The 25,380-nt window shown below is 37.5% G+C and overlaps 2 protein-coding genes across 8 annotated transcripts in view; both read right to left on the bottom strand.

Moving 5' to 3' along the window:
* Positions 1-538: 538 nt before the first annotated feature.
* Positions 539-10,537, bottom strand: si:dkey-4e7.3 (uncharacterized protein LOC402865 homolog). 3 transcript variants are annotated; one of them, XM_048193174.1, is made up of 7 exons: positions 10,205-10,537; positions 9,969-10,083; positions 9,551-9,735; positions 6,221-6,400; positions 6,000-6,111; positions 1,056-1,192; positions 539-917 (listed from the first exon to the last, which is right to left on the bottom strand). In XM_048193174.1, exons 3-7 carry the CDS (start codon positions 9,725-9,727, stop codon positions 570-572), a joined length of 954 nt encoding a protein of 317 aa, XP_048049131.1. In that variant the 5' UTR covers positions 9,728-9,735; positions 9,969-10,083; positions 10,205-10,537; the 3' UTR covers positions 539-569. The 3 variants fall into 3 exon arrangements, with proteins under 3 accessions (XP_048049131.1, XP_048049130.1, XP_048049129.1); XM_048193173.1 differs by having other exon boundaries at positions 9,969-10,075; XM_048193172.1 differs by having other exon boundaries at positions 9,969-10,042.
* Positions 10,538-13,852: 3,315 nt separating this feature from the next.
* Positions 13,853-25,380, bottom strand: part of inpp4aa (inositol polyphosphate-4-phosphatase type I Aa) — a 38,972-nt gene continuing 27,444 nt past the window's right edge. For 3 of the 5 annotated variants that reach the window (XM_048193159.1, XM_048193161.1, XM_048193160.1), the window contains 11 exons: positions 25,126-25,312; positions 22,350-22,568; positions 21,946-22,264; positions 20,524-20,553; positions 20,246-20,418; positions 18,130-18,253; positions 17,760-18,027; positions 17,497-17,594; positions 15,639-15,751; positions 14,391-14,545; positions 13,853-14,311 (listed from right to left, as the gene is read on the bottom strand). In XM_048193159.1, coding sequence (XP_048049116.1) covers positions 14,179-14,311; positions 14,391-14,545; positions 15,639-15,751; positions 17,497-17,594; positions 17,760-18,027; positions 18,130-18,253; positions 20,246-20,418; positions 20,524-20,553; positions 21,946-22,264; positions 22,350-22,568; positions 25,126-25,312 — 1,819 coding nt within the window. In that variant the 3' untranslated portion in view covers positions 13,853-14,178. The remainder of the gene's footprint in view (positions 14,312-14,390; positions 14,546-15,638; positions 15,752-17,496; positions 17,595-17,759; positions 18,028-18,129; positions 18,254-20,245; positions 20,419-20,523; positions 20,554-21,945; positions 22,265-22,349; positions 22,569-25,125; positions 25,313-25,380) is intronic. The other 2 variants (XM_048193162.1, XM_048193163.1) reach the window with 1 other exon arrangement.

The raw sequence follows: 25,380 nt of genomic DNA, 5'->3' as shown, positions 1-25,380 counted from the left end.
AGGGTGGAAACTATGGTAATGCAGGACTGTCAGTCAGTGACTGTGGGCGGGGCCTTAGTAGTGTGACATCACACTGATCGGAGAGACTGCTTTGGTTTAATGGGGATAAAAAAAAGGAGTGGGTGGATTTTTATCATTGTAGGGTGGTTTTGTTCATACACTACTAACACACATTTATGTCCAAACACCATGTAAAAGTGGATTTTGCATAATTTCCTTTAAACTATACAGGAAATCCTGTCAGTTGGTACTTTTATATAATTTTAAAGGATACAATTAACTATTTATTAAATAAATGTATATGATCATCACTCAAATCAAAACTGAATGTTCTAATGATATAATTATGGTTACTTTGGAATACCATGACACGAAAATGTGGTAATCTTTTAGTACCATGTTATTAGCATCTGTACTGTGGTACCAGTGTTTTTATGATTTGAGTAAAAATTAGTTTGTGCTTGTGTGATTAGCTAAAGTAGCCATTGGCAAACAATTGTCTACAAAGTTGTTTATAAAAAAAAATATAACAACATGATGCAATTATGGACATGGCTGCTAATGAACATTTATTTCAAAGCATTCATCATGAGCACTTTAAACTTCTCCAAGTCGACCTTCTTCAATATGTGGGCTTTGTGAGTCTTCTTCAGAAGTTCGAGGTGATCTACAACCATCATTCCCCGGCAGCAGTTTCCTGCAAGCTCCACAGTGACCGCTTTGTGTTCGTTTTCAATAATAAATGTATCATCTATGGCCGCTGCCATGGCATAAGAGTCACAGGAGATGAATCCCTGCCCATCCACCAGCTCCTTCTCAATCCTCTCGCTGTAGGTGGACTCCATGCTGTGCTTAAATATCCGCTTCATAAAGCGAGCTTTATCTGTGTCCTGGGCCAGCCAACCATCACAGAACTCCTGAAACAGACACACACAAACATTATATGACATGGATGCTGTGTGTACAAGAATCTATAAACACCAACAGTTGTATTTACATTATACACAATCATCTATATGCATTATTGTATTTTTTTTAAGACATGAGGATCTCACCCAGGGTAATTTACTGCGACAGGTGAACTCCCAGGTTGCAATATAAATTGGGCAAATGAATTCATTCAGGACAATATAAGCTGCTTCAGGATCAGCTGCAAAGTTGTACTCTCCACACACAGTAGTGTTCCCACGAGCTAAAGAGAAACAGTTGTTATTTTTCTAACCTGGTTAAACTGCATGAAAAATATTAATATAGAAGACAGATAAAAGCAATACATATCAGACTGATTATAATGTTTGTATTTCAGGTACACATGATTCTGGTTTAGGGATGAGCAATCCTGCATTGCATAAAATAAAATTATTATTCATCCTTTTGAAAAATATACACTGCTGGTAAAAAAGTTTGGAAGAATTAAGACAACAGGCACAACAACGTTTTCAACATTGTTAACAATATTTATTGGCATATTCCTTGTGTCCGAAGATCAATGAGAAGGATTTTGTCTAAAGCGGCAAGCTTTAGACAAGCTCTATCTTAGAGTTGCAGACTTTAGAGCAGATGGGACAGGGAAAGGTTGTGTCACTATCGTTGGGTACTTGAGCAGCCAGTTCCTTCTTTCATTTATGTTTCGTTTGGGTAGTTTTCACTCTGTGTTCCTCAAATTCCCTGGCAGGCTTCAATGTGATGTTTCTCCACTGGGTCAATCAACTGCCAGAATCCCCCAGACTTGAGGGTTAATATCAACTCTCATCAACTGTTTCTTTAGCTGGTCCATGTAGCGCTTGCGTGCCCTGGCAAAGTTCCCCATAGAACAATGCTTTTGGCAGCCTCTCATCATCCATACGTAACACATGTCCTGCCCTTAATGCTTGGCAAGCCCCCTTCTTCCAGAACTTCTGTATTTGTCTTGAAGTCCTGCCACTGAGTTTCCATAATGGAACGGAGACACTGTTGTTGAAAACACTTAAGCAGCCAGATATGCTTTCTGTGCAGGGCCCATGACTCAGAACCATACAGCAAGGTGCTGAGGACAACTGCCTTGTAAACTTGAATCTTACTCAGCAGGCGTAATGAGTGTGTCTGCCAGACGTGTTTTTGGAGGTGGCCCAAAGTGCTACAGGCTTTGGCAAGTCGGTGGTCCACGTCCTTGGATATTGATGCATCATTTGAAATTACACTTCCCAAATAGGTGAATTGGTCAGCTACGTTCAGAGCATGGCCATTGATGTTGATCTTGGATGGATTATAGGTGTCTTTTGTAGACTTCTGGTACATAAGTCTTCTTCAGACTGATAGTCAGACCAAATTCACTGGCTGCTGTCACAAAATGGTAGACGATTAACTGGAGGTCTTCCGGGTGTGCCAAGAGTGTGCAGTCATCTGAAAACAGTAGCTCCGTGAACAACATTTGTTGTCTAAGTTTGAGCAGAAAGACAGCGAAAGTAAAAGACACTAGCATTTGTTTGAAAACTTATGTAAATGTAATTAGTCAGGTCTACCTTAGCTGCTTGCGACCTTATGCTGAAGATGATGGCAAAGAGCATCAGTAGTGCCACGGTTAGCTCGGAAGCCACACTGGCTCTCCGGAAGAATTTTTCAGTGATGGTAGGTACCAGCCTGTCTAGGAGGTTTCTGGCAAGGACCTTACCTGCAATAGAAAGTAAAGCGATGCCTCTGTATTTGGAGCAGTCAGATTTCTCCCCTTTGTTTTTTTACAGAGAGACTATCACTGCATCTTGAAGGTCTTGCAGGATAACTCCCTTATCCCAATAGAGTGCGAACAGACAAGATAGTTGTCCAGCGGCAGCATCTCCTTCTGTCATAAACACTTCAGCTGGTAGACCATCAATGCCGGATGCTTTGCCACGCTTGAGCTTGGCGATGGCTTTCTTAACTTCTTCCTCTGTTGTTGGGTCATTGGTGGCTGCATCTTCACAATTTGCTGAGGGATGCTTGCTAAAGCATCTTCCTGCACCAAATGTTTGTCACCAAAGAGGTCCTCGTAATGTTCAGCCCAGTGATGCATAATGGAAGACTTATCTGTCAGCAGGGTAAGGCCATCAGAAGAGCGTAAAGGAGCCTGTGAATGTTGTGGTGGGCCATAGACAAGTGCATAGGGCTTCATAGAAGGCTGTGATTTTCCAGTGTCAGCATAAAACTGGATTTTCTCAGCCATCTCCTGCCACCAGTTGCTCTAGATCACACTAAACTTTGACTGGAGTGTGTTGCAGGCTGTTCTATAGGCCTGATTGTCAGGACAATCTAGGAGTCATTTACGACAAGTGACAAGCTTCTGGATTTCAGAATCATTCTCATCAAACCAATCTCTGTTCTTCCTATATGAGAAGCCTACCACATCTATAGCCGTTTCCTGAAGGATGGTCTTTATTTGATTTCCACAAATTCTAAGGGTCTAGGTCTTGGTTTGATGATTTTAGTCTGCAAAATCTTGCCTCCAGCTCCCTGTTGAACTCCCCTCTTTGGATCAGGAGCTGGCTAATGTGGAGTTTCTTGGTCTGAGGTCTCCTTCCTTTTACTGTGGCCTTAATGGTGATTTTAGTTTTTGCTTGAACCAGCCTGTGGTTTGTGCAGCAAACGGCAATAGGCATGACTCTAGTGTGGAGCACATCGCGAGCATCTTTGGATGTTTCCAAGTTGTCTTGAATTGCCTTCTGCTTAAATAGGGTATTGGTGATAGTCAGACCATACTCCATGCAAAACAAGCATCAAGCGCCCACTGTCATTATAATTACCAACTCCATGGTGACCAAATACACGTAGGCTGGCCAGGAGATCTCTCTACCCATACGCAAATTAAATTTGCCCATGATAAGGATCTGCATTGTCTACTATTGAGAAAAAGTACTTCAAATTTCTGTAGAAAGTGTCTTTGGTGATTATGTCAGACTGAAGGGTGGGAGCATATACACTGATGATGGTCATGAACTGATTGCCAAGGAGAGGGAGGTGTGGGGACAGGAGCCGATCAGAGTGTCCAACTGGAAGACTCGTAAGCTTGTTGTTAATGGAATTTTTGATCATTAAGCCAACTCCAAAGAGTCTGCGGTCTTCTTTAGATTTTCCAGATCAGCATAGGGTATACCCTGCTTCGTGCTCTGTGAGTGATCCTTCCTCTGGAAAGGGTACTTTCTCTGAGTGCAGCTATATCAATGTCCAGCTTGGCTAGTTCTCTTGCCACCAATGCTGAACATCTCTAGGGTCAGTCACCTCCTTTATAGTCGAGCATTGCGGACATTCCAGCATGCCACCTTGAAACTTCTTGTTGTCTTTATTAACTTGTCCTTTGCTTTTTTACTGCTGGTGTGAGATGCCTGCTGGTTGCAGCTAGCCAGCAGTTGAGGGATGAGGCAAGCTGGATTTGAGCCACCTTTTCTAGGCCCGTCTCAATGTTGGAGCAAGCAGTTCTATCCTTGAAAAGGGCTGCCTGGTCACCCAGGGTGCTGCCAAATGTGGATGTTGTCTCAAATCAGCAAGAAAGCGACCCATACAACTAAGCCACCTACATTGCAGAGTTAAGACTGCAACTTTCAGTGCCATCTAGCACCTGTCGTTTTTCCTATTTTTCTGTCGCTGTAGTGTCTTCTCTCCTGCGCTGTATCTGTTTAAAGTGAGAATCAGGGCGCGCAAACCAATCTCACTCTTAAGGCCAGGTGTTAGTCACACAGTGGCTTAGCAGGCTGAGACGGCCGTGGAGAACACTAGGCTGTAGGTTTTATGTCGGTTCCGCGGGGCTCAGAGACTAAGCCACAAGAGAAGGCCAGGAGTTGGACTTTGCTGTCAGAGGCTATATGAGACACATGCCTTAAGCCCAGAGTATACTTCACTTTCCGTGCCCAGACACGTCTCGCGCAGTCACGGCCATGCATCTTTCAAAGTATACTAAACCATGGATGTGCGCGGATGACCGAGTTCGACACATGCGCAGTACAATTTTTTCTTTTTTTTCAATTTTTTACTCTTTACCAGACATTGTGTCATCAACAGGACATTCGCTGGGCATGATTGGAGGAGAAAAATAGTGCATCCAACATTGCAACATAGTTCAGAAGATACACCAAGAGAACAGGAATCAAAAACAATGGAGAAGGCATGCTTCTAAGTTCCGATTGCTCTTAACACACTCTTCTTCAACGACTGCACATTGTGCTCTGTACTGTGCGTATTGCCACCTAGTGGACTCTTCTGTCCTGCTTGCGCATGTGCTGTTCGGTCTCGAAATTTGGGCGCAACACGGACGGGGTGTGCGGCTGGTCATGAGCCCTCCGCATGACGTAATTTTCGGTGCACGAACGCGGACGGCTGAAGTATACCCGGGGCTTAAGGAGCATTTGTAGGCAGTAAGAGCTTATCCTCATTACCCATCCTGGCTTTGACAACCCATTTGGAACCAAACAATAAGAACTATTATTAAAACGGAGCACCAATAATAATTGAGCATCAAATCAGCATATTAGAATGATTTCTGGAATGATTTTAAGGATCATGTGACTGAAGATTGGAGTAATGGTGCTAAAAATGTAGCTTTGCCATTACAGGAATATCAAAAAGAAAATCAATTAAAATCAAAAAGAAAATTATTTTAAATTGTAATCAGAGTTCACATTATTACCGATTTTACTGAACAATATTACTGTTTTTACAAAAACATTAAAAAATTATTACAAACTTTTGACTGGTAGTACTTCTATTTGTGCTTTGAAATGGCTTAAAAGCCTTGGTTCATTAGTAAATCGGTTTAAAGTGACCATTTAGATTTATTTGAGAGAAGCTATCATTGCAGCTAAACTGACATCACAACCAAATAAAAGTCTGTTTTTAGAGAAACATTGATTGTAGAGATTTACTGTGAATCAGTTCATCAAAGCTGTACATTAAACTTCACTGAAATAAATGAAACATAACAGCTCTAATATTGGATATATTGCCTGTCCTATTCTGATAAAACAGTAAATGTAAAGTAAGTTTTAGGGACTCACAGTCTGTATTGCCACCCATAATGTAAAGGCCTTTGAGTTTCTGGGGAAATGAGGGGTCCAGTTTCACCGCCAAAGCCACATTTGTCAGCGGAGCCGTGGCCACTAAAGACACCTAAGAGAGGCAGGAACACCACATGGTAAAATACTCGAAATGCATGTTATTTCCATTAATAAATATTCAATAATATAATCAATATTTGCTACTGTATAATCATATACACCTCTCCAGGATTCGCATTGACTATTCGGATCATGGCTGACGCAGCGATCTCTTTCTGGACAAGTTCCAGACCAGGAGCTTCAGGTTCTGGGGCGTCCCCGAGTCCATCTTTGCCGTGAAAATCTCCAGCACCGACGGTTTGCCCCAAGAGTGCTTTAGATGCTCCACGAAATACAGGAATCTAGCAATTCAGAGACATAATCAGGTTTTCTGATTATGCTGTAATGGCTGTCATGTGCTGGACAACAACACATTACTTTGCAGTAAGAAAAGTTATTCTTGGAGTTGTTTAATCTAAAAATATCTATGCAAACAGCTAGAATTACAACAGAATATATATTACTGAACATAATACATTTGAAAAACCTGAAAAACAATCACAATGTCTTATTTCTGAATTCTGTAGCACCCTATCACGTCCATTCCATTAACCAATTCAGAGATAATCAAGTCATTCAATAATAGTAAAATGACAGTCATGTGCTACATAATACTTTGCTTTATTCTACCAGGATTTTTCCTGCTGAGAGCCGAAAGAAATGCAGAATTTAGCAAGTGAAAAAAATTTATGGCATACATAGTACTCAGGTACCAAGCTTTTGAACTAATAGATTTTCTTTCTTTCTTTCTTTTCTCTTTCTTTCTTTCTTTCATGTATTTATAAAAATGACCCAGTTCGAAAGTTCACATATGCTTGATTCTTAATGCTGTGTACATAGATGATCCACAATTGTATTTTTGTTTGTTTTGTGATAGGTGTTCATGAGCCCCTTCTTAGTACTGAGTATTGGTGAACACTTCTTCAGAATTGTTCACCAATTTGTGCAAGTTGTCACAGTTATGCACACATTGCACAATACATGTAGAAATACAACCTCTCTTCTAACCAATGGCTCAAAGTATGAGCTCTTTGAAAAACCTCTGCATTGTGAAGTATGACATTTACTAAATAAATAAACAACTGACTGGCTAGTATTTTAATTTCAAAGTAAATATGTGATCTAAATTTAGCCCATTGACTTTCTTAAAATCACCATGAAATCAAAATTGACCATTATTATTTTTTGTGGAATATTGCAGCATTTATTAAAAATGATTTAACGGTGCACACTATTATTATTATTTTTTTTTTTTAAAATCCATTTGCCCTTGTAATCTTTAATCAAAATAGCTTTCTCTTCTCTGATGATGTGTATACTGGCGTGAGGATCAAACTGGAAAACAAGTGTCATTGCATCTGCTTGTTGAAGAACGTGTTAATGGCATTACGAACTACAGTGATATCTATGGACATTTAAGGTAATCAGCTAACCTAGCTAGTTATTATATTGTTGCCATTTAATGTGATTTAAATATCTAAATGTTAGTGATGATAAAAAAAAACTTTTAGATATCAATCTGCATATGCAATGGACATTGGTTATGCTCATCCTTGCTCACTCCTTTAAAAGGCATCTTATGTAAAACAGTTCTATATTAAACAAAGCACATACAAAAGACCGGAAGCGGCGATGCGGTCTGTTTTATAGAATATGAAAGTTTGTTGCACATAACCCCCATTCCCGATGGACAAACATTTTTTCTTGTTCAAGAAGCCATTTCACTTGGATACAAGGGTTGCCAAGTCCACGATTTTCCCATAGAATTGGGTTACTTTTAAACTGTTGCCAGGCGTTGATTTTATTCCCCCATCGAGTTAAAGGTTTGACATATTGCATAAATAATATTTGACTGAAGTGCTTGTATTGAAATATTTTATATTCTACCAATTATGAAACTGTGCAAGATGTTAAAGGTCCTGTTCTTTGTGATCCCATGTTTCAAACTTTAGTTAGTGTGTAATGTTGTTGTTAGAGTATAAATAAAATCTGTAAAATTTTAAAGCTCAAAGTTCAATGCCAAGCGAGATATTTTATTTAACAGAAGTCGCCTACATCGAACGGCCAGTTTGGACTACATCCCTCTACTTCCTTCTTTAATGACGTCACTAAAACAGTTTTTTGACTAACCTCTGCCCACAGGAATACACAAAAAAGGGGGCGTGGTCTTGTTGCGCTCCCACGGAGAAGAGCAAGAGTTGCGTTTGTAGAGTGTGTTTGTCGCCATGTCGTCGAAACGCTGTTATTTTCATCCCGCAGTCCAATTACATTTGTTTGGCCTTCCCAGGGACGCTGTACTTAGAGCTCAATGGTTACAATTTATGTTTAACTCGGTTCCCGAAAATTATAATCCACATGTAAAACTATGTGCAGCACATTTTGCTGAGGACAGCTTCCTCAATCTCAATCAGTTTAATGCCAGATTCGCACAAAGATTATTCTTGAAAGATGGAGCAGAAGCTGCTGTCGAATCACAACACAGGAACCGCTGGCACAATCAGAACTCGTTACGTATTTCTGAAGGAGGGACTTCATAGAACAAGGAAGTCATCAGCCCATTTTTATGACAGTGGAAACAGCGGTATACAGATAAGTAAATTATGTGAAAAATACTGTGTTTTTTTACACGCGAAACATGAACACATGTTATATTGCACACTATAAACACAATCAAAGCTTCAAAAAAACACGAAAAACGGGACCTTTAAATTTTGTGAGAGAGAGCCATTGGCTTGGGTAGTCTCGCATAGCCAGACCTTCAGGTTGACGGCAAAAGGTCTGGACTCTACCGCAGCTTTCATTGGCCAAGGACCACTCAAGAGGACATTTGACTGACATGCAACGCAACCATTCACAGTTTGATTTGTTCCGCGACGTGTAGGGGTGTAAAAATGTAAAGTCGATGTCCTTACAATAACAGACCGGTGTGCATCTAATAAATTATTCATTTAAGATCGTTGTGCAAGTTTACTGCAACAATGGAGCCGCAAACTTCACATACTTTTGAAAATCCATTGTTTAGTTGATCCTGGAAAGTGCTCATTGTCACATTTGTAAACATGACGGCTTTCTTCTTCCATGAGGGGGTTTGGCGTCACGACATTTGTTTCCAGGCGGGCTGTTAAAGAATGCGACACACACGTCTCTCGGACATACTGTAGAATTCAACCAACCAGATGACAACTTTGAAAATCCTTAAGTGTTTCCAGTTAAGTGTGTCATATGGATCCAACGTTCAGACAACGGTACTGGTAGGAAGACTTAGAGCTGTGTTCATGATCACAACGACATATTCAAGTGGTTTTCAATTTGACTATCGCAACTTCCATTTCATGCTGACTTTAATACTTGGTCCAGGTCATATAATGAACAAACATCACTGTACAACACTTTAAAGTAAAAATGTCTATCTCATTGTGGTATGTACTGACTACTTTCCAAGCATATCTCACCTCCAGATGCTTACACACTTTCAGGACACGCAGGACATTCTTGCAGACATTTTCTACTGAAGTGTTGCCCTGAACGCAAGTGATGCCCAGGATCTGCACGTCCGGCGCTGCCAAAGCCATCATGAGAGCCTGAGCATCATCCACACCACAGTCCACGTCCACAAGCAGTTTCTTCATGCTGGCTTCTACACAACAACATGACAACAAAAGGCATTTAGTTAACAACAGTTGGTGGTGTATCCTGATTAAAAGTCCATGCTGGTGAAAGTTGAACATTCAAAACTCCATTGTCATTGTTCCTTGAGCAAAACACTTCATAAATGTACTGTTGGACACTTAGGGTAAACATGTCAGCCAAGTGACTAATTAGTAGGTTAATAACTAGTACATGCATGGATGAGGTCTCTGCAGGATTTACCTTTAGTGAAGTGGTTGTAGATGTTCGTGTGAGTTTCTTGAAAGCTGTCTGATGCAGTGGCGAGCTCTCGGTATCTGTAAGAGGAGTCAGTTTATCTGTAGGAGGAACTTTGGAGCTTTGGGTAGTTAATTACGCAATCATGTTTCATATGTTTCCCATTAAAAAGGTTTTAGACTGTAGCACATAGGTAAGCCCAACTACAAGCAACACAAAACAATCCTAAATTAATTATTTACCGAGTTTTGGTTAATCCACGTGTGTGTAGTCTTCTGAGAAACACTTCTTTAAAAGTACATCTAAATAGTGCGCGAGAGAACATTAACTAAAATCTGTACTTGGACTGATCTTGTAGCATTTGAAATATCAGCGAGTAACAATGACCATCGACATGAAAGAGAGTGGATAGTGGGTGGACGTTTTCTTTCAGGCATTAAGAGCTTAATAATTTATAATTCTCTTATATTAACATTATTAATTCTCTTATATTTATATTAACATTAACTGTTTATGTTACAGTCCGTGTGAATGTCCTGGGACCACAGTTTGACGTCGTAATCGCTGAATAATTTTTTAATCGGTTCTTCGTTTCTGTCACGTGATAGGTGGATGATTTTCTCAGCGCTGCCAGTGTGGACCAATCACAGTTGTGAACAATTTCAAGATACAAGTTTTTATTTAATTATTTTTTAGAGATTGCTGGGTGATATCACTTTTATAATAGTTTTATTCTGATCTTTTATTAAACAATTGTATCCAATAAGAAAAAAAAGTGTTGTAATTTGAACGGGTCTCGTCTTTCTGAGCTGCAAAGCGGTGTATTAGCATAACGTTACTGTTACTTATCCATCCAATACAATAACAGATTACTTTCATAATAAGATATGTGGTGTATATGGAATTGCAGGTTATGCCATGGAATGCCATAGGTCAGTTTCAAATGAGTGTGAAGATATCACTTGCAGCTCAAAATTTAAGTAGGTATTTTTCTTAATCTTTATATATTTCTATTCTGAATATATGTTGCCTTCTAACCCATAAAACTGTGCATTGTGTGAGCTGTTGTGTTTAAACTCCAGTGTACAATGTTTTCTAGAGACTAAAACTACATCCAAGTACTTTAAAAATACATTCATATCAGGTGCTTCTGTGCTGGTGTCAGGTTATACTATGAGAATGTGCTTTTGTATGATAGCACTAAATAAGAGTTTCTTTATAGAAATATATTATCTTAAAACAGAGAAATAAAATTGTCTCTTCATTTTAAATGGACAGAAATATATTTAATCATGTCTATCAATGTGACAGATGTGTTTTCAATTTTTAATGATCTATTAAATACATATTTCTTTTTAAACTGTATAGTTCTACAACTTAACTGGTTCTATGCATTTATTTGTCATTCAAACTGATGGAAAAAGATTATATCTAAAATATTTCTTATCCTGTGAAACTTATGAAACTAAGCATGTTTGCTCAGAATGACTTATTCTCCATATATACAAAGTTTTGAGGAGCTTGGACTTTGTGCACACAAGATATAGACATAATAGTCAGAATTGGACACACTCAGCAAATATGTCAGATCATATCTGCTAAAAACTTTTATGGATCAAAATTCTTTTGATAACTTTAGATATATACACACACACACACACACACACACACACACACATGTATATGTGTGTATATACAGTATAATATACAAATCAATAAAGTAGCTCAAAGTTTACGCTGGCATGTTATTTTAATTATAAAGCTGTATGTTTAGGGGGAAGAGAGAGAGGCATTTTGTACAGCAAGGTATTTGAACATACATTAAAAAAATAAAAACAGACACTGAAAGACCAATAGGGCAGCATGCTCTGACAACACAGCAGTGCTTTTACACTTACAATAGTGGGAAAAAAATCTGAAAACATAAGAAATTAAATGCTCAATGGTAAAATAATTAAATATACATTTATTAAAAATAACAATTAAGTGTAATCTTAAATAAGACTAGCCTACCTTCCATGCAGTGCATCTGGTTCGAATTTAAATAATTTCAGCAGAGGTTAAGACACATGCTCTTGTCTTCCAAGCTGCAAATGTAAGCTTTAAGTTGTTTGATCTTGCAAATATACAAACCAGAATCTGCAGTCCATTTGTGCATTTATTTGTGCAGAGACTAGGGCTGATGATTTCTCGCTGTGGTCATTACACACAGAGTCTTTTATTATGTTGTTCGGTAATGCAACATTACAGTTTTCGTAGAACTATTACAATAAAATAAATAGTCTAAATGTATCCCTCTGCTTTGCGAAAACAAAAGACTGCAGGAAATATTCTTCACATTGTAGGACCAGTTGGTGCTCCTTATTAGATCAGTACTGACATTCATAACAACCAATAAAAATGTCCAACAAAGAAACTTTGAACTATGAAAACATATACAGACAGTCAATGAATATATCAATAGTGTCTTCTCACATATTTTCTTACAAAGAATGTATATTCACACAGTATGCTCACTGTACAGAGACTAGCTGTGCTTGGCAACAGTGTGAGGAAGCTTGTCCTCTTAAACTCTACAACCCGTACAATGCAAGTCAGGAGGGTAAAGGCCTGCATTAAAGCACTAACACTTCGTAAAGAGAGAGTCTTACGGTAAATAAATAAACCAATCTGCCACGTCACAAATAGTCATACACAAAATCGAAATATCTACATATTTATCTTAAATGAGTTTGCAGTGGTGGACTCTCTTAAGGCAGCTAGTTTTGTGTACACTTTAAATGAGGTGATGATGAACAATAAGGGTGCATATATGAATTCTCTAACTTAACAACCTGACTTATCTTTATAAATGGCTTTGGGAACAAATCATCTACTAAACCACAGCACATACACGTTACCTATAACCTACTGAACTTTAAATACAATCTAAAGGATGATAAAATACAGCTTTGCTTCAGTGCTGATAGTTTTAACCTTTGTATTTTAGTACAAAGACCAAGTGTGGTGCTGGAAAGTATTTAAAATGCATATATCAACTAAACACAGTTGGAATGAATTTTTGGATTATTTGGGAACTGCTCTGGTAAATGAAATCAGAGACTATTTTTTCTTTTCTTAAGTAATTAAAGGATTAGTTCACTTTCAAATTAAAATTTCCTGATAATTTACTCACCACCATGTCATCCGAGATGTCCATGTCTTTCTTTCTTCAGTCTAAAAGAAATTAAGGTTTTTGATGAAAACATTCCAGGATTTTTCTCCATATAATGGACTTCAATGGCCTCCAAACAGTTGAAGGTCAAAATTAGTTTAATTGCAGCTTTAAAGCGTTCTACACGATCCCAGACGAGGAATAAGGGTCTTATCTAGAGAAACCATCACTCATTTTCTAATTTTTTTTTACAATTTGATACATTTTAACCATAAATGCTCATCTTGAACTAGCTCTTTAATTCTGGCAGTCTAGACGCTGCTAAGTGTATTACTGCCCTCCACAGGTCAAAGTTTGAACTAATTGTTATATACTTGCACTAGCATATTATATATGACAATTTAGTTCAAACTTTGACCTGTGGAGGGCAGTAATACACTTAGCAGTGTCTACACTGCAGGAATTAAAATAGAGAAGAAGAAGAAGAAGAGAGCTAGTTCAAGATGAGCATTTATAGTTAAAATGTATACAATTTTATTTATTTTTAGAAAATGAGTGATGGTTTCTCTAGATAAGACCCTTATTTCTCATCTGGGATCGTGTAGAACGTTTTGAAGCTGCAATGAAACTGTAATTTTGACCTTCAACCGTTTGGAGGCCATTGAAGTCCATTATATGGAGAAAAATCCTGGAATGTTTTCATCAAAAACCTTAATTTCTTTTCAACTGAAGAAAGAAGGACATGGACATCTTGGATGACATGGGGGTGAATAAATTATCAGGAAATTTTCATTTGAAAGTGAACTAATCCTTTAAGAATTCAGTGCAACAACCAAGCGAGCTACCCATATACCTTCAAGTGATTTTCTTTCCCTATCTCCTATCTTCTCAGAGCCATGGGTCATGGGGGGATCTGAAAATATTAACATTGTCATCTGGATGATAACCAGAGCGTATTTCAGCATGACTGTGCATAATAAAAATTTCCTTCAGATATGTGGTAATAAAGTAAAGTGAACAAGGAGAAACATGCAGCTCTAGTCACGACGACTGCTTGCCAGATCAAGTCTCCACTTTCCCATAGGTGCCCTCTGGTGGTCTGTACTGCCTAGGGAAAGTCTTCAGCTGGAGGGAGTTGAAGGCGTATTTGCGGCTGCCTACGTTTTTCATGGTGTTTTCTCGCCTGCAGCCCTCGCTGTGGACCAGATGTGATTGTGAGACAGGGATAGAATGATGCGTAAATGAATGACCCATAACTGTAAGTGTCGTCTCACCTGCGCATACATTCCAAGGCCTGGGTGAAGACCTGCGGGGCCATGCAGTGCTCATGCTGGAGGATTTGACATTGTTCCAAGGTCACCGACATGGCCGTACGATCCTTTGCACTCTTGCAGCTGGTCACACGTACACCATTCAGACGCCGACAAACCTGAAGCACCATATGAAAAAGATGTCATCGAGTTAAGGACTATTACTAGAAGTTCACTAGCATCATTTTGGAATCAGATCGTGGCTTCCTAAATTGAAAACAAATTGAATTGTGCCATATTTTGCTATGGTATTTCTTTTTTGATGAAAAGCTTCACACACAAAAATAAGGTGGGTTTATACACCAAGACGAATGTTTGGTGTAAAAAATGTATTTTACGATCAACACAGACATTTGCATCCTGTCTATGCAGCAGATTTTTTTTTTTTACAGAGGTGTTCTAATCTCTTTTCCATCAAGCCAACCAATGATGGGATTAGACTAGAGCTTTTGGTCACATGCCCAGAGCTGCTGCTATTACATAAAACTATGCCTTGGTGGCGCTATCGAACAAGCATTTTGCTAAGTGACAGTTAATAGGAGAGGAAGAATCTAATGTGGCGTCCATAATCACATAATCTCTTGAATAAGTACTTTGTGAGCGCTAAAAAAGTATGTTCTATATAGTATGAATGTAATCCGAACATACTCCATTCGCCATGTTGTCATTATTATGTATGTCACCTACCAGCGTCAGTTGTTACTTCACTGCCATTCACAAATCCTCTCCCATGGCTTCTTGGGATAGTTTCCATCATATGCGCACTTCAGAATTACACCAGAAGTAGTACGACGTCTGGGTACTTTTTGCCAACTCTTTTATGAGTACTGTGAATTCGGACATACTTCTTTTGTCACATACTGTTTACTATATAGTAGGGAAGTATGTGATTTCGAACGCAGCCCAGAACTTGCTCTAGTCACGAAAACATGGGTTCTATACTCTTTGATGTAAATAATGTTTGACTTCCTTTCTTCCCTGTGACAAGCAGGTGCCAGAAAAACGTGTGCAGCGCTTTGTGTATCAGGTTAACTACTTTTCTAAAAGCACCATCTACTGTCAGAGAATAAATCTGCATTTTCATTCAGCCCGCCTGCTGTTATTTACTCATTGGTCTGAAAAATTGTGTGCATTTTTGTGCCGAACATTCTTGGTGGTGTGAACTGACCTCTAAGCACAAGAGAACATAAAAGTAAAGGTAGATCGCTGTACCTCTGCTGCCTGCAACAGGATGTCCACATTCTTGCTCTTTCTGGCATTAACATTTTGACTGAGGAATCTGAGTAGCTCAGGCACACAGTTTTGACTGCGAGAGCGGGGGAGACCTATGGATGGAGACATTTAGGACCGACATAAATCATCTATTAACTTTCTTTCATAAAAAGATATTGTGAAACAGACTAGTTAATATATTTTAAATGTACTAAATTGCAACTTCATCATTACAAATGTGGAATTTCAAATATATTTAAATACATGGCAAACAAGTTTCACTATAATGACATTAAAGTATATTTTAGTTTACCATAAATGCCTTGTCAGTACATTCGACAGTTCACTTTAACCATATTTCAAAGATTACATATTACATATGAAGAAGTACTTAAGCCCTAATTAAGTGGTTCAAAAAAGCACATTTAAGTTAACTAATTGCACTTAATATAAATTAAACTATAAAGCACTTTCATTTAATTGCAATTAACATGCGATTAAGTGTCTGAAAACATTACATCCAGTTCACTCTTAAATTGTTTGTTGACCCAAAAATTACATTTCTGTCATTAATTACTCATTCTCATGTTGTTCCAAACCCATAAGACCTTCGTTCATCTTTAGAACACAAATTAAGTTATTTTTGATGAAACCCAAGTGGGTTTTTTTAATCTCCCATAGAGAGCAACAAAATTACCACATTCAAGGTCCAGAAAAGTAGTAAAGACATCGTAAAAATAGTCCACGTGACTACATTGGTTCAACCTTAAAGGGTTAGTTCACACAAAAATGTCATTTATTACTCACCCTCATGCCATTCAACACCCGTAAGATCTTTGTTCATCTTCGGAACACAAATTAAGATATTTTTGTTGAAATCCGATTGCTCAGTGAGGCTTGCATAGCCAGCAATGACATTTCCAAAATCAAAAATTGACATATTTAAATCAGTTCATGTTAAGTGGTTCAATATTAATATTATAAAGTGCTAAAAATATTTTTGTTGAGCCAAAAAAACCAAAATAACGACTTATATAGTAATAATGGCCGATTTCAAAACATTGCTTCAGGAAGATTCGGAGCATTATGAACCAGCGTATCGAATCATGAATCGGATCGTGTGTCAAACCGCCAAACTGCTGAAATCACGTGACTTTGGCGCTCCGAACAGCAGATTCGACACAAAAGATTCATAACGCTCCGAAGCTTCCTGAAGCAGTGTTTTGAAATCGGCCATCACTAAGTCGTTATTTTGCTTTTTTGGCGCACCAAAAATATTCTCGTCACTTTATAATATTAATACTGAACCACTGTACTCACATGAACTGATTTAAATATGTTTTTAGTACATTAATGGATCTTGAGAGAGGAAATGCAATTGCTCCCTATGAAGGCCTCACGGAGCCATCGGATTTCAACAAAAATATCTTAATTTGCGTTCAGAAGATGAATGAAGGTCTTACGGGTGTGGAACGACATGAGGGTGAGTAATTAATGACAGAATTTTCATTTTTGGGTGAACTAACCCTTTAATGTTATGAAGCGACGATGTTGTTACTACTTCTCCATGAATGTGGTAATTCCATTGCTTTCTATGGGAGATAAAAAACCTCTCGGATGTCATCAAAAATATCCTAATTTGTGTGCCGAAGATGAACGAAGGTCTTCCAGGTGTGGAACGACATGAGGGTGAGTAATAAATGACAGAATTTTCATTTTTGAACTAACCCTTTAAGTATATTCTTTGAAAGTATTTTATATCTGTAACAAGTACTATATTTAACATATGCTAAAGTGTGTTTCTTTTTCACAAGAGCAGTATAGGTCAGTGTATTAAAACTGAGTGTTCAGGACTCACAGTCTTCAGGCAACACTTCTTTAAACTGGTCATAATAGGATGTAAGACGAGCTAGACTCTCCATATTCACGACTTCCTGTAGCGAAGTGTCTCCAAACCTTAATAATGATATAAACAAATATATTAATGCTGAATTGTTTAACTTTTTATACGAAAAATTGTATTTTTTTTTTTCAGAATGCACAATAAATGAATACATTATTATTTTATGACTTGTTAAAATCAGGCTGCACACTGAGGAAGGTAGATTTTACTACACTTACTTTTCCGCTAGCGTTTGTTGCTCATTGATTCCTACATTGAACAACACTGGTTGAACACGCAACAGCATCCCATTTTGGATCTCCCGTGGCAACACATCAAACATCACCCCTGGTAACGGAACACGCACGTTAAACCCATCTCTGTTACCCGTGATGACAGGCAGCATGTCGGGGCTGAAGCTGGATGTTGCCTGGGTAATTTTAAAGGTGACATTCCGAAGGTCCAGGACGCCTACGCTCATGTCTTCCAACATGGCGAGCTCCTCCCCTTTGAGACGAAAGAAGAGCTCTGAGTTAACATATTCAGATATCCACCACACATAAATAAGTTGAATGCGAAAGCTGAATTGAAATGAGCTTGTATGTTTACCATAGGTGCTCAAGAGACCCTCAAACTGGACCAGTAAGCCGATGGTGTGGAGTTGTCTGAGGAAGCCGTTGTCACTTAGACAGTTCCTCAGCTTTATCACAAATCCACAGATCAGGGCCGTCAGCTGCAGAGTACAATGCATATTATATAAATTATAATTTCCAGTCAGCTGGGGAAATTTCTATACACTGGACAATGCAGCATTACTGCATTACTTAAAGTAGAACTAGTCTCTATGGAATTGCTTTTTTTTATTCTGTTTGCAGAAATCAATTATATATATATATATATATATATATATATATATATATATATATATATATATATATATATATATATATATATATACATACATATATATATATATATATATATATATATATATATATATATATATATATATATATATACACAGTACAGTCCAAAAGTTTGGAACCACTAAGATTTTTAATGTTTTTAAAAGAAGTTTCGTCTGCTCACCAAGGCTACATTTATTTAATTAAAAATACAGTAAAAAACAGTAATATTGTGAAATATTATTACAATTTAAAATAACTGTTTTCTATTTGAATATATTTCACAAAGTAATTTATTCCTGTGATGCAAAGCTGAATTTTCAGCATCATTACTCCAGTCTTCAGTGTCACATGATCCTTCAGAAATCATTCTAATATGCTGATCTGCTGCTCAAGAAACATTTAATGTGTACAATTGTACAAAATATTTGTGTACAATATTTTTTTTCAGGATTATTTGATGAATAGAAAGTTCAAAAGTGTTTATCTGAAATCTAATCTTTTGTAACATTATAAATGTCTTTACTGCCACTTTTGATTGATTTAATGCATCCTTGCTAAATAAAAGTATTCATTTCTTTAATTTCTTTAAAAAAAAATTAAAATAAAAATTCTTACTGACCCCAAACTTTTGAACGGTAGTGTATAATGCTACAGAAGCTTTGTATTTCAGATAAATGCTGTTCTTTTGAACTTTCTATTCATCAAGGAATCCTGAAAAAAAAAGTACACAACTGTTTTCAACATTGAAAATAATCATAAATGTTTATTGAGCAGCAAATCAGCATATTAGAATGATTTCTGAAGGATCATGTGACACTGAAGACTGGAGTAACGATGCTGAAAATTCAGCTTTGCATCACAGGAATAAATTACTTTGTTAAATATATTTAAATAGTACACAGTTATTTAAATTATAATAATATTTCAGAATATTACTGTTTTTTACTGTATTTTTAATTAAATAAATGTAGCCTTGGTGAGCAGACGAAACTTCTTTTAAAAACATTAAAAATCTTAGTGGTTCCAAACTTTTGGACTGTACTGTATATATATAAACCAATTTTTGCCATCACTGCCAATCCTGGTGAAACTGATGCATTATAGGATAAACACCCATATGGCCAAAAAAAAAAAAAAAAAAAAAAAAAAAAAAAATCTATATATATATATATTTAGCTATATTTTACAAATTGAAAATATATTTAGTTTAAATCTTATATGAAGGTTTAATATATTACAAAATATATCACGAAATGGGCAGGAAAATACATTCCCAATCTTAAAAATACATTTTGGGTAAATGCAATTAATATTAATATAGCTATATTTTTAAACTATACTGCTTGTACAATATAAATACAAACATAAATAGGAAAAATACTAAGTAGGAAATATAAGTAACTAAAATTTATCAAAATATATTCATGTACATTTTATAATCTACATTAGCCATATAATTTTGCCCACTGTGGTATACTGAAATATATTTATATATTATATATATTTTGAAAATATATATTTTTTCTATATGGGCAGGCCCTGACAGAATGACCTTTTCTGTATTTTTTATTTTTATTGATACTCTACTCCATTTTAACATTTTAACATTGTAAAATGTTCAGCTACACCCTCATTGGTAGCTGGAAACATCAAATTAGCTGAAATATTTAACATGCAATGGTAGTTGGGATTCACTGAATTTTATACATTTCTATAGAAATCATTGGAACTTTCTACTGAGCACACATGTGGGCCTGGTTCTAACCGATTCTCAATAAAATGATGTTGTGTATCTCTTTAATATATCTTGTACTAACCGTCTGACAGAAAACCACATCTCTGCGGTACTGTAGCGACAAACTCATGGCGATAGTGGGAGCGCTGTCTTGCATCAGTAGAAACACCATGGACTTCTTGGCTTTGTCGCTCATCATGGCTACACACTCGTTCAGAGTGGTCAGGAGAGGATAGAGAGCATCACTCCATTCACCTAGAGCCATAAATGCATACAGATAACATCAGGAACGGATATAAAACTGGATAGCCCACATATATAGTTGCAGTTGGTACAATTAATTTGCATTGAGAGGCTTACCAGGAGAGGACCCTTCCACACTGGGACTATCTAAAGTGTGATAAAGACAGAATATGTGTTGTTAAAGACAACCATTGTAATACTAATTATTTAATTATTATTAATATTATATTAATCAGTAAAAAAAGCCAACACTATGCGAACACTGCTCATGAAATCTTGTGATGTTGTTTTTGGTTTGTTAGCATAGACATAATATCACAAAATAAGCAACTACAACCATGCATGCATTATGCTGCATTCCATTCAAGTTGGAAAATGCCGGAATTTCATTTGGAATAGTGGTTGGAATAGTGCAAAATGATTGAACATCACCAAATTTAGAAATCCACAAACGTAATTTTGCAAAGATGCAGATGTCACACATATGGTGGCACCCAAAGAGATAAAAGATAAACACTAACTTTTGAAGTAAATAAAATGTTTGAATGAGTCAAAGATCCTCTCTACTGATGATCATGCACCCCCAGAACAAATACTAACACTGCACAGAATAATTTATTGTCTACAAGGAGACTTCTTTGTTCACAAACAAATTCCTGATAACAAATTCCCAAAGCTAAGGCAATAGAACCCTTTGTGACAAAGAAGTGCACTTAATTATATTGAATGTGCACTTGTAGTGTACTTCAAATCTTAAAAGTATATTTTTTAAAAACCTGTACTTGCAGATAATATATTATTAAAAGCAAAACAAGATTTTCATGACTGTTTCTTAACATGCTTAAGTACACTTTTAAAATGTGCACTTTGTAATAATATCAAATTAAAAGTTTTAAAGTACTTACTTTAACATTTATTTTCGTGTGTGTCGACTAACATACTGAAGCACATGTGAAGTACTTGATTATAATTTTAACTGTAGTGTATCATTCAACATAACATTTAAAGTTAATAATATATTTTAAATGTATTAAATTGCAACTTCATCATTACAAGTACATGACATACAAGTTTCAATAGAAATGGCATTAAAGTATATTTATGTTTACCATAAATGCTTGTCAGTAAATTCAGCAGCACACTTTAAGCATATTTCAAAGACTATAGAAGGAACTATGAAATTACATATAAAGATAAACTTAAGCCCTACTCAAAAAAAAGCTCTCTAAAGTTACATTTAATATAAATGAACACTATAATACATTTTCATTTAATTCCAATGAACATGAAATAAAGTATCCAAAAACATTACATTCAGTATATTCTTTCAAAGTATATAATTTCTGTAATAAGCGTACTTCATTTTCACTTCAACTGTTGGAAATTTGGTGATATCAAGTATAAATTTCCCACATCCGATTTTGAATGCAGCATTATCAGATGTGCCACTAAAAGAGGATGTAAAACTGAAAGCATATGTGGTATTTGAGCAGTTTTTAAAAAGAATTTGAAAAGAACTTAACACAGGGTGGAACCTACAGGAGTGAGTGTTAGGACTGGATGGACATGCAGGGTTCAGTAAGGGTGATGAGGATGGTGATAGTAATGTTGAAGAGGACTGAGCTGAAAGAGGTTGTGATGAGGTCAGGGGGGTGGAGGAGGAAGGGGAGAAGATCCTGTCACCAGGGTTGATCCAGAACGCATTGCCCTGGCTACCTCTCTTGCTAGTGTCGGCCTGTTGGTCAGACAGGAAGACGTCTTCACTGCTGTCGCTCTGCAAGCGTTCTCTCGTCAGCAGCCTGTCCACACAGCGGATCACACACTCCAGACTCTTATCCACATTGAGCCAGATCTTTTCCTGAAGGACAAAGAGAATATTACAGAGGATTTATTTCAGATAAATAAATCATGAGGGTATAATGTCAGTCTCTGAATGTCCTTACCCACTCCTCCTCCTGCCAGTTTAAATTCATGGATGCTCTGTTCCCCTTCCCGCTCCATTTAGCCTGTGGAGAGCCTTGATCGCTCCTCAGGACCACACGCTCAGTGTCGTGGGTGGACGGAGAGCCTCTGGATGCGATGAACTCCGGGCGCGCAGCACTCAGTGCCTGGATAGCTGTAGTTAGCAGCTTACTGTCACACACTGTCACCAGCTGCCGCGTCTGAGAGAGACAGAGAGGAGATTGCACTTGCTCATTAAGTGGATCTGAAAAGCTTGTACTTGGAAGATCTGTTGAACATGAGAAACACTATATAATAGCTTAATAGTAGCTATAATAGCTCTGGGGTTCTCAGAAGTCCTCATAGTTGGGTAAACTTCTATAATGGGGAATGGAAGCCACAACAAATATATTTTTGCTTACCCATTAGCTCCAATAGCAAAAGAAAAAATAAATAAACTTGATTTATGATGTTATCTGTGGAAATACATCAACACAATCTGTGAAAAGGGTCCATAACATTTACAAACTAATGCTTAAATATGAAAAAATGTTAAAATATTAATGTACATTTCAAGTTTTGTGAAACTTTGATTAATAATGTTTAATAAATATTCATAATTGAATGAACAAGAACTACTGATCTGTTAAATTATAAAATGTTTGTTCATGACTTAAGAAGAGACCGTCTGATTGGCATATAAAATGACCAACCAAAGTTGGTTTTGTTTTATGTGCCATTTAGGGGTGGGTTAATCTGGAAAATATTATACCACAATAATTTGTATAGAGTATAATAGAGTTATAATAATATTTCTGTCATGACAACTCTCTAAATGTTTGGCATGGTAATGGATATGACAATGTTGATGTGTTTGGTCTTGGCAGGATAGATCTGCTACGAGCAAGTACGAGACTTGCTACTGCCAATACATAAACAACACGCTGCTGTGAGCAAGTAAAACATGCTGCTGCTGTACAATATAACTACATGAATTACCCAAAGCAGATCTATACAGGTGGAGCTGGGGAAGGTGGAGTGTTTCTGAAAGTGAGCTGCAACTACAACAAATGCTGACAAAGTATTTTAAGGTTGGGCAACGAGCCCATTGGCTACTGATACAGCAGGAACAAATCAGCTGTGCCCTATAGAGAATGATTAGTCTGGGTAAACCCAGCCTGATCTGCCGGCGATTTGATTTCGCTCGGCAACTCAGTCTGGAAACCTGTGCATTCATTTCTGCTGCGCTGTTACACTTTTGCGGGAACCAATCACAGACTGGCTTATCCACCTTGCTCGCTATTGGCGGGTATAACACGATGACGATAGAGAAGCGACGGCAAGCAGCTTTCAAACTCTATCTGATCTACCCGTCTCTCGCACGACCGTCACTCCAAAATAATAATGCACAATCACAGTAACGCCGACTGTGTTAAGCATTTACCTTATCTGAGAGAAATATAGCAGAGCGTTGATCCCACAGTCTCTTCATAGGAAGATTACAAACGGCGATTGATGACACACGACGATTCTCTGCTGTTATTTTGGTGGTTTGCTTCACGATGTGAGTACAGGACTCTTTTACTTCAATGCCCCTTGATGGTAGACAATATTTTTATTATTTGCTCTATATGTTTCGTCTCCCTGCTTCTTGAATCTCGCGGCGCCTGAGCTGACTGGAATTCTTTTTGGTTGTCATGACAATGACGCAGTTTAGGGAGGCTATATTCCACGTTCATTTACACTGAACCAGAACAGTTTCAGAGTCGCCTTTTAACCTCTCGACGATGCTGAATGACTTCTTTAGTTAGCAAACAAATGGGTATTTCATGTTTTTTTGCACAACCTGCAAAAGTCGCTCTATGCCATTGCTGCTTCTGCAAACCGCGGATCAATGCTACAAACCAATACAAACTAAACCTGCATCTCAATCAGCTCCCTAGTTCCCTAGGTCGTGAATCAGTATATCATGAAAGTGAATGTGGCTGATTCCCTGATCAGTGCCCTGACTACTGAACTAGGGAGCTGATTGAGACATACGGTAAACCTGTCTGGAGTTTTCGCATCGCTCTGCAAAGTACGTCACCCGGATCGTTGATCTGATTGGTTGAAGGAGTATCCAATTGCGTGACTAATGCTCGTTGATCACGCCTCTTGTGCAGTAGGAAATACATAGCAAACTCCCCAGACCAATGTTAAATTTTAAATTGAGCTTGGTCTGGTGATAGCCAGACTAGAGAATGATTTGATTGCAAGCAGATTGAGTTAAGGACCTATCAGCCTGTGCCATCTAGAGTTTCATGACAGAACTTTGTATATAGCATTAAAGGGGTCATGAATTGAGAAATCAGCTTTTTCTCGAGCTTTTGATATTTAAGAGGTCATCGCACTATAAGAATGTCCTGTGAGTTTCAGAACTGAACATTTCCTTGTTAGTCCAATAAAAGCTTTTATTGATACCAGGCCAAGAGAACGACTGATCATGGAATGTGCTTATCTATGACAGTGAAACATCGCCTTTTGTAGTTTCTGTTCAGGATAGTAGAGAATGTGTAGAATTTGTTCTCAGAATTTCTGTTTTTCAAAAGTTCAAAATATTTCAGACATAAACAATGGGGAATATATAGCTCTGCTTGCTGATAACTAGTTTAATTGCTAGTTCAAGTGCCTCAGGCAAAACTATCTTTCAAAGAGTCGTACTGTTTGCCAGCTCTAGTGTGCAATATGCATTAGACTGTCATTGAACAGACTGTAAGTGGTCCATGCAAAGCCTCTCACCTTGTCTGTTAGGATAGCAAGAGTCCTTTCCAGTGCATTGGTTGAGCGTTCTTTGGCAGCGCGGGACAGCCGTTCAGTGTAGTAGCTGACCTGCGTCTTAAGAGTGTTGATATGGGAAATTATTTCTTTAGCTTTCAACACATCCTGTGGCTGGTACCGCATTGAGAGTGGAGCTGACTCCCCGGCGCTGAAACGAGACAGATCATTAAAAACAAAACAACAACACAGTCTCCAATTCCCCATTTGTTATCACTT

This window comes from Megalobrama amblycephala, linkage group LG6 (assembly GCF_018812025.1).
Source record: "Megalobrama amblycephala isolate DHTTF-2021 linkage group LG6, ASM1881202v1, whole genome shotgun sequence".
Classification (NCBI taxonomy): domain Eukaryota; kingdom Metazoa; phylum Chordata; class Actinopteri; order Cypriniformes; family Xenocyprididae; genus Megalobrama; species Megalobrama amblycephala.
The sequence above is the reverse complement of the archived record's forward strand: the minus strand, read 5'-3'. Positions and strand labels throughout refer to the sequence as shown.

Excerpts from the sequence above, each read along its gene's own strand:
- si:dkey-4e7.3 (XM_048193172.1), bottom strand. The coding sequence starts at position 10,287 with ATGTTCTCTCGCGCACTATTTAGATGTACTTTTAAAGAAGTGTTTCTC. Across the intron at positions 10,043-10,204 it reads CGTGGATTAACCAAAACTCG|ATACCGAGAGCTCGCCACTG; the intron begins GTAAATAATTAA and ends CTCCTCTTACAG. Across the intron at positions 918-1,055 it reads GTCGCAGTAAATTACCCTGG|GAGTTCTGTGATGGTTGGCT; the intron begins GTGAGATCCTCA and ends TGTCTGTTTCAG.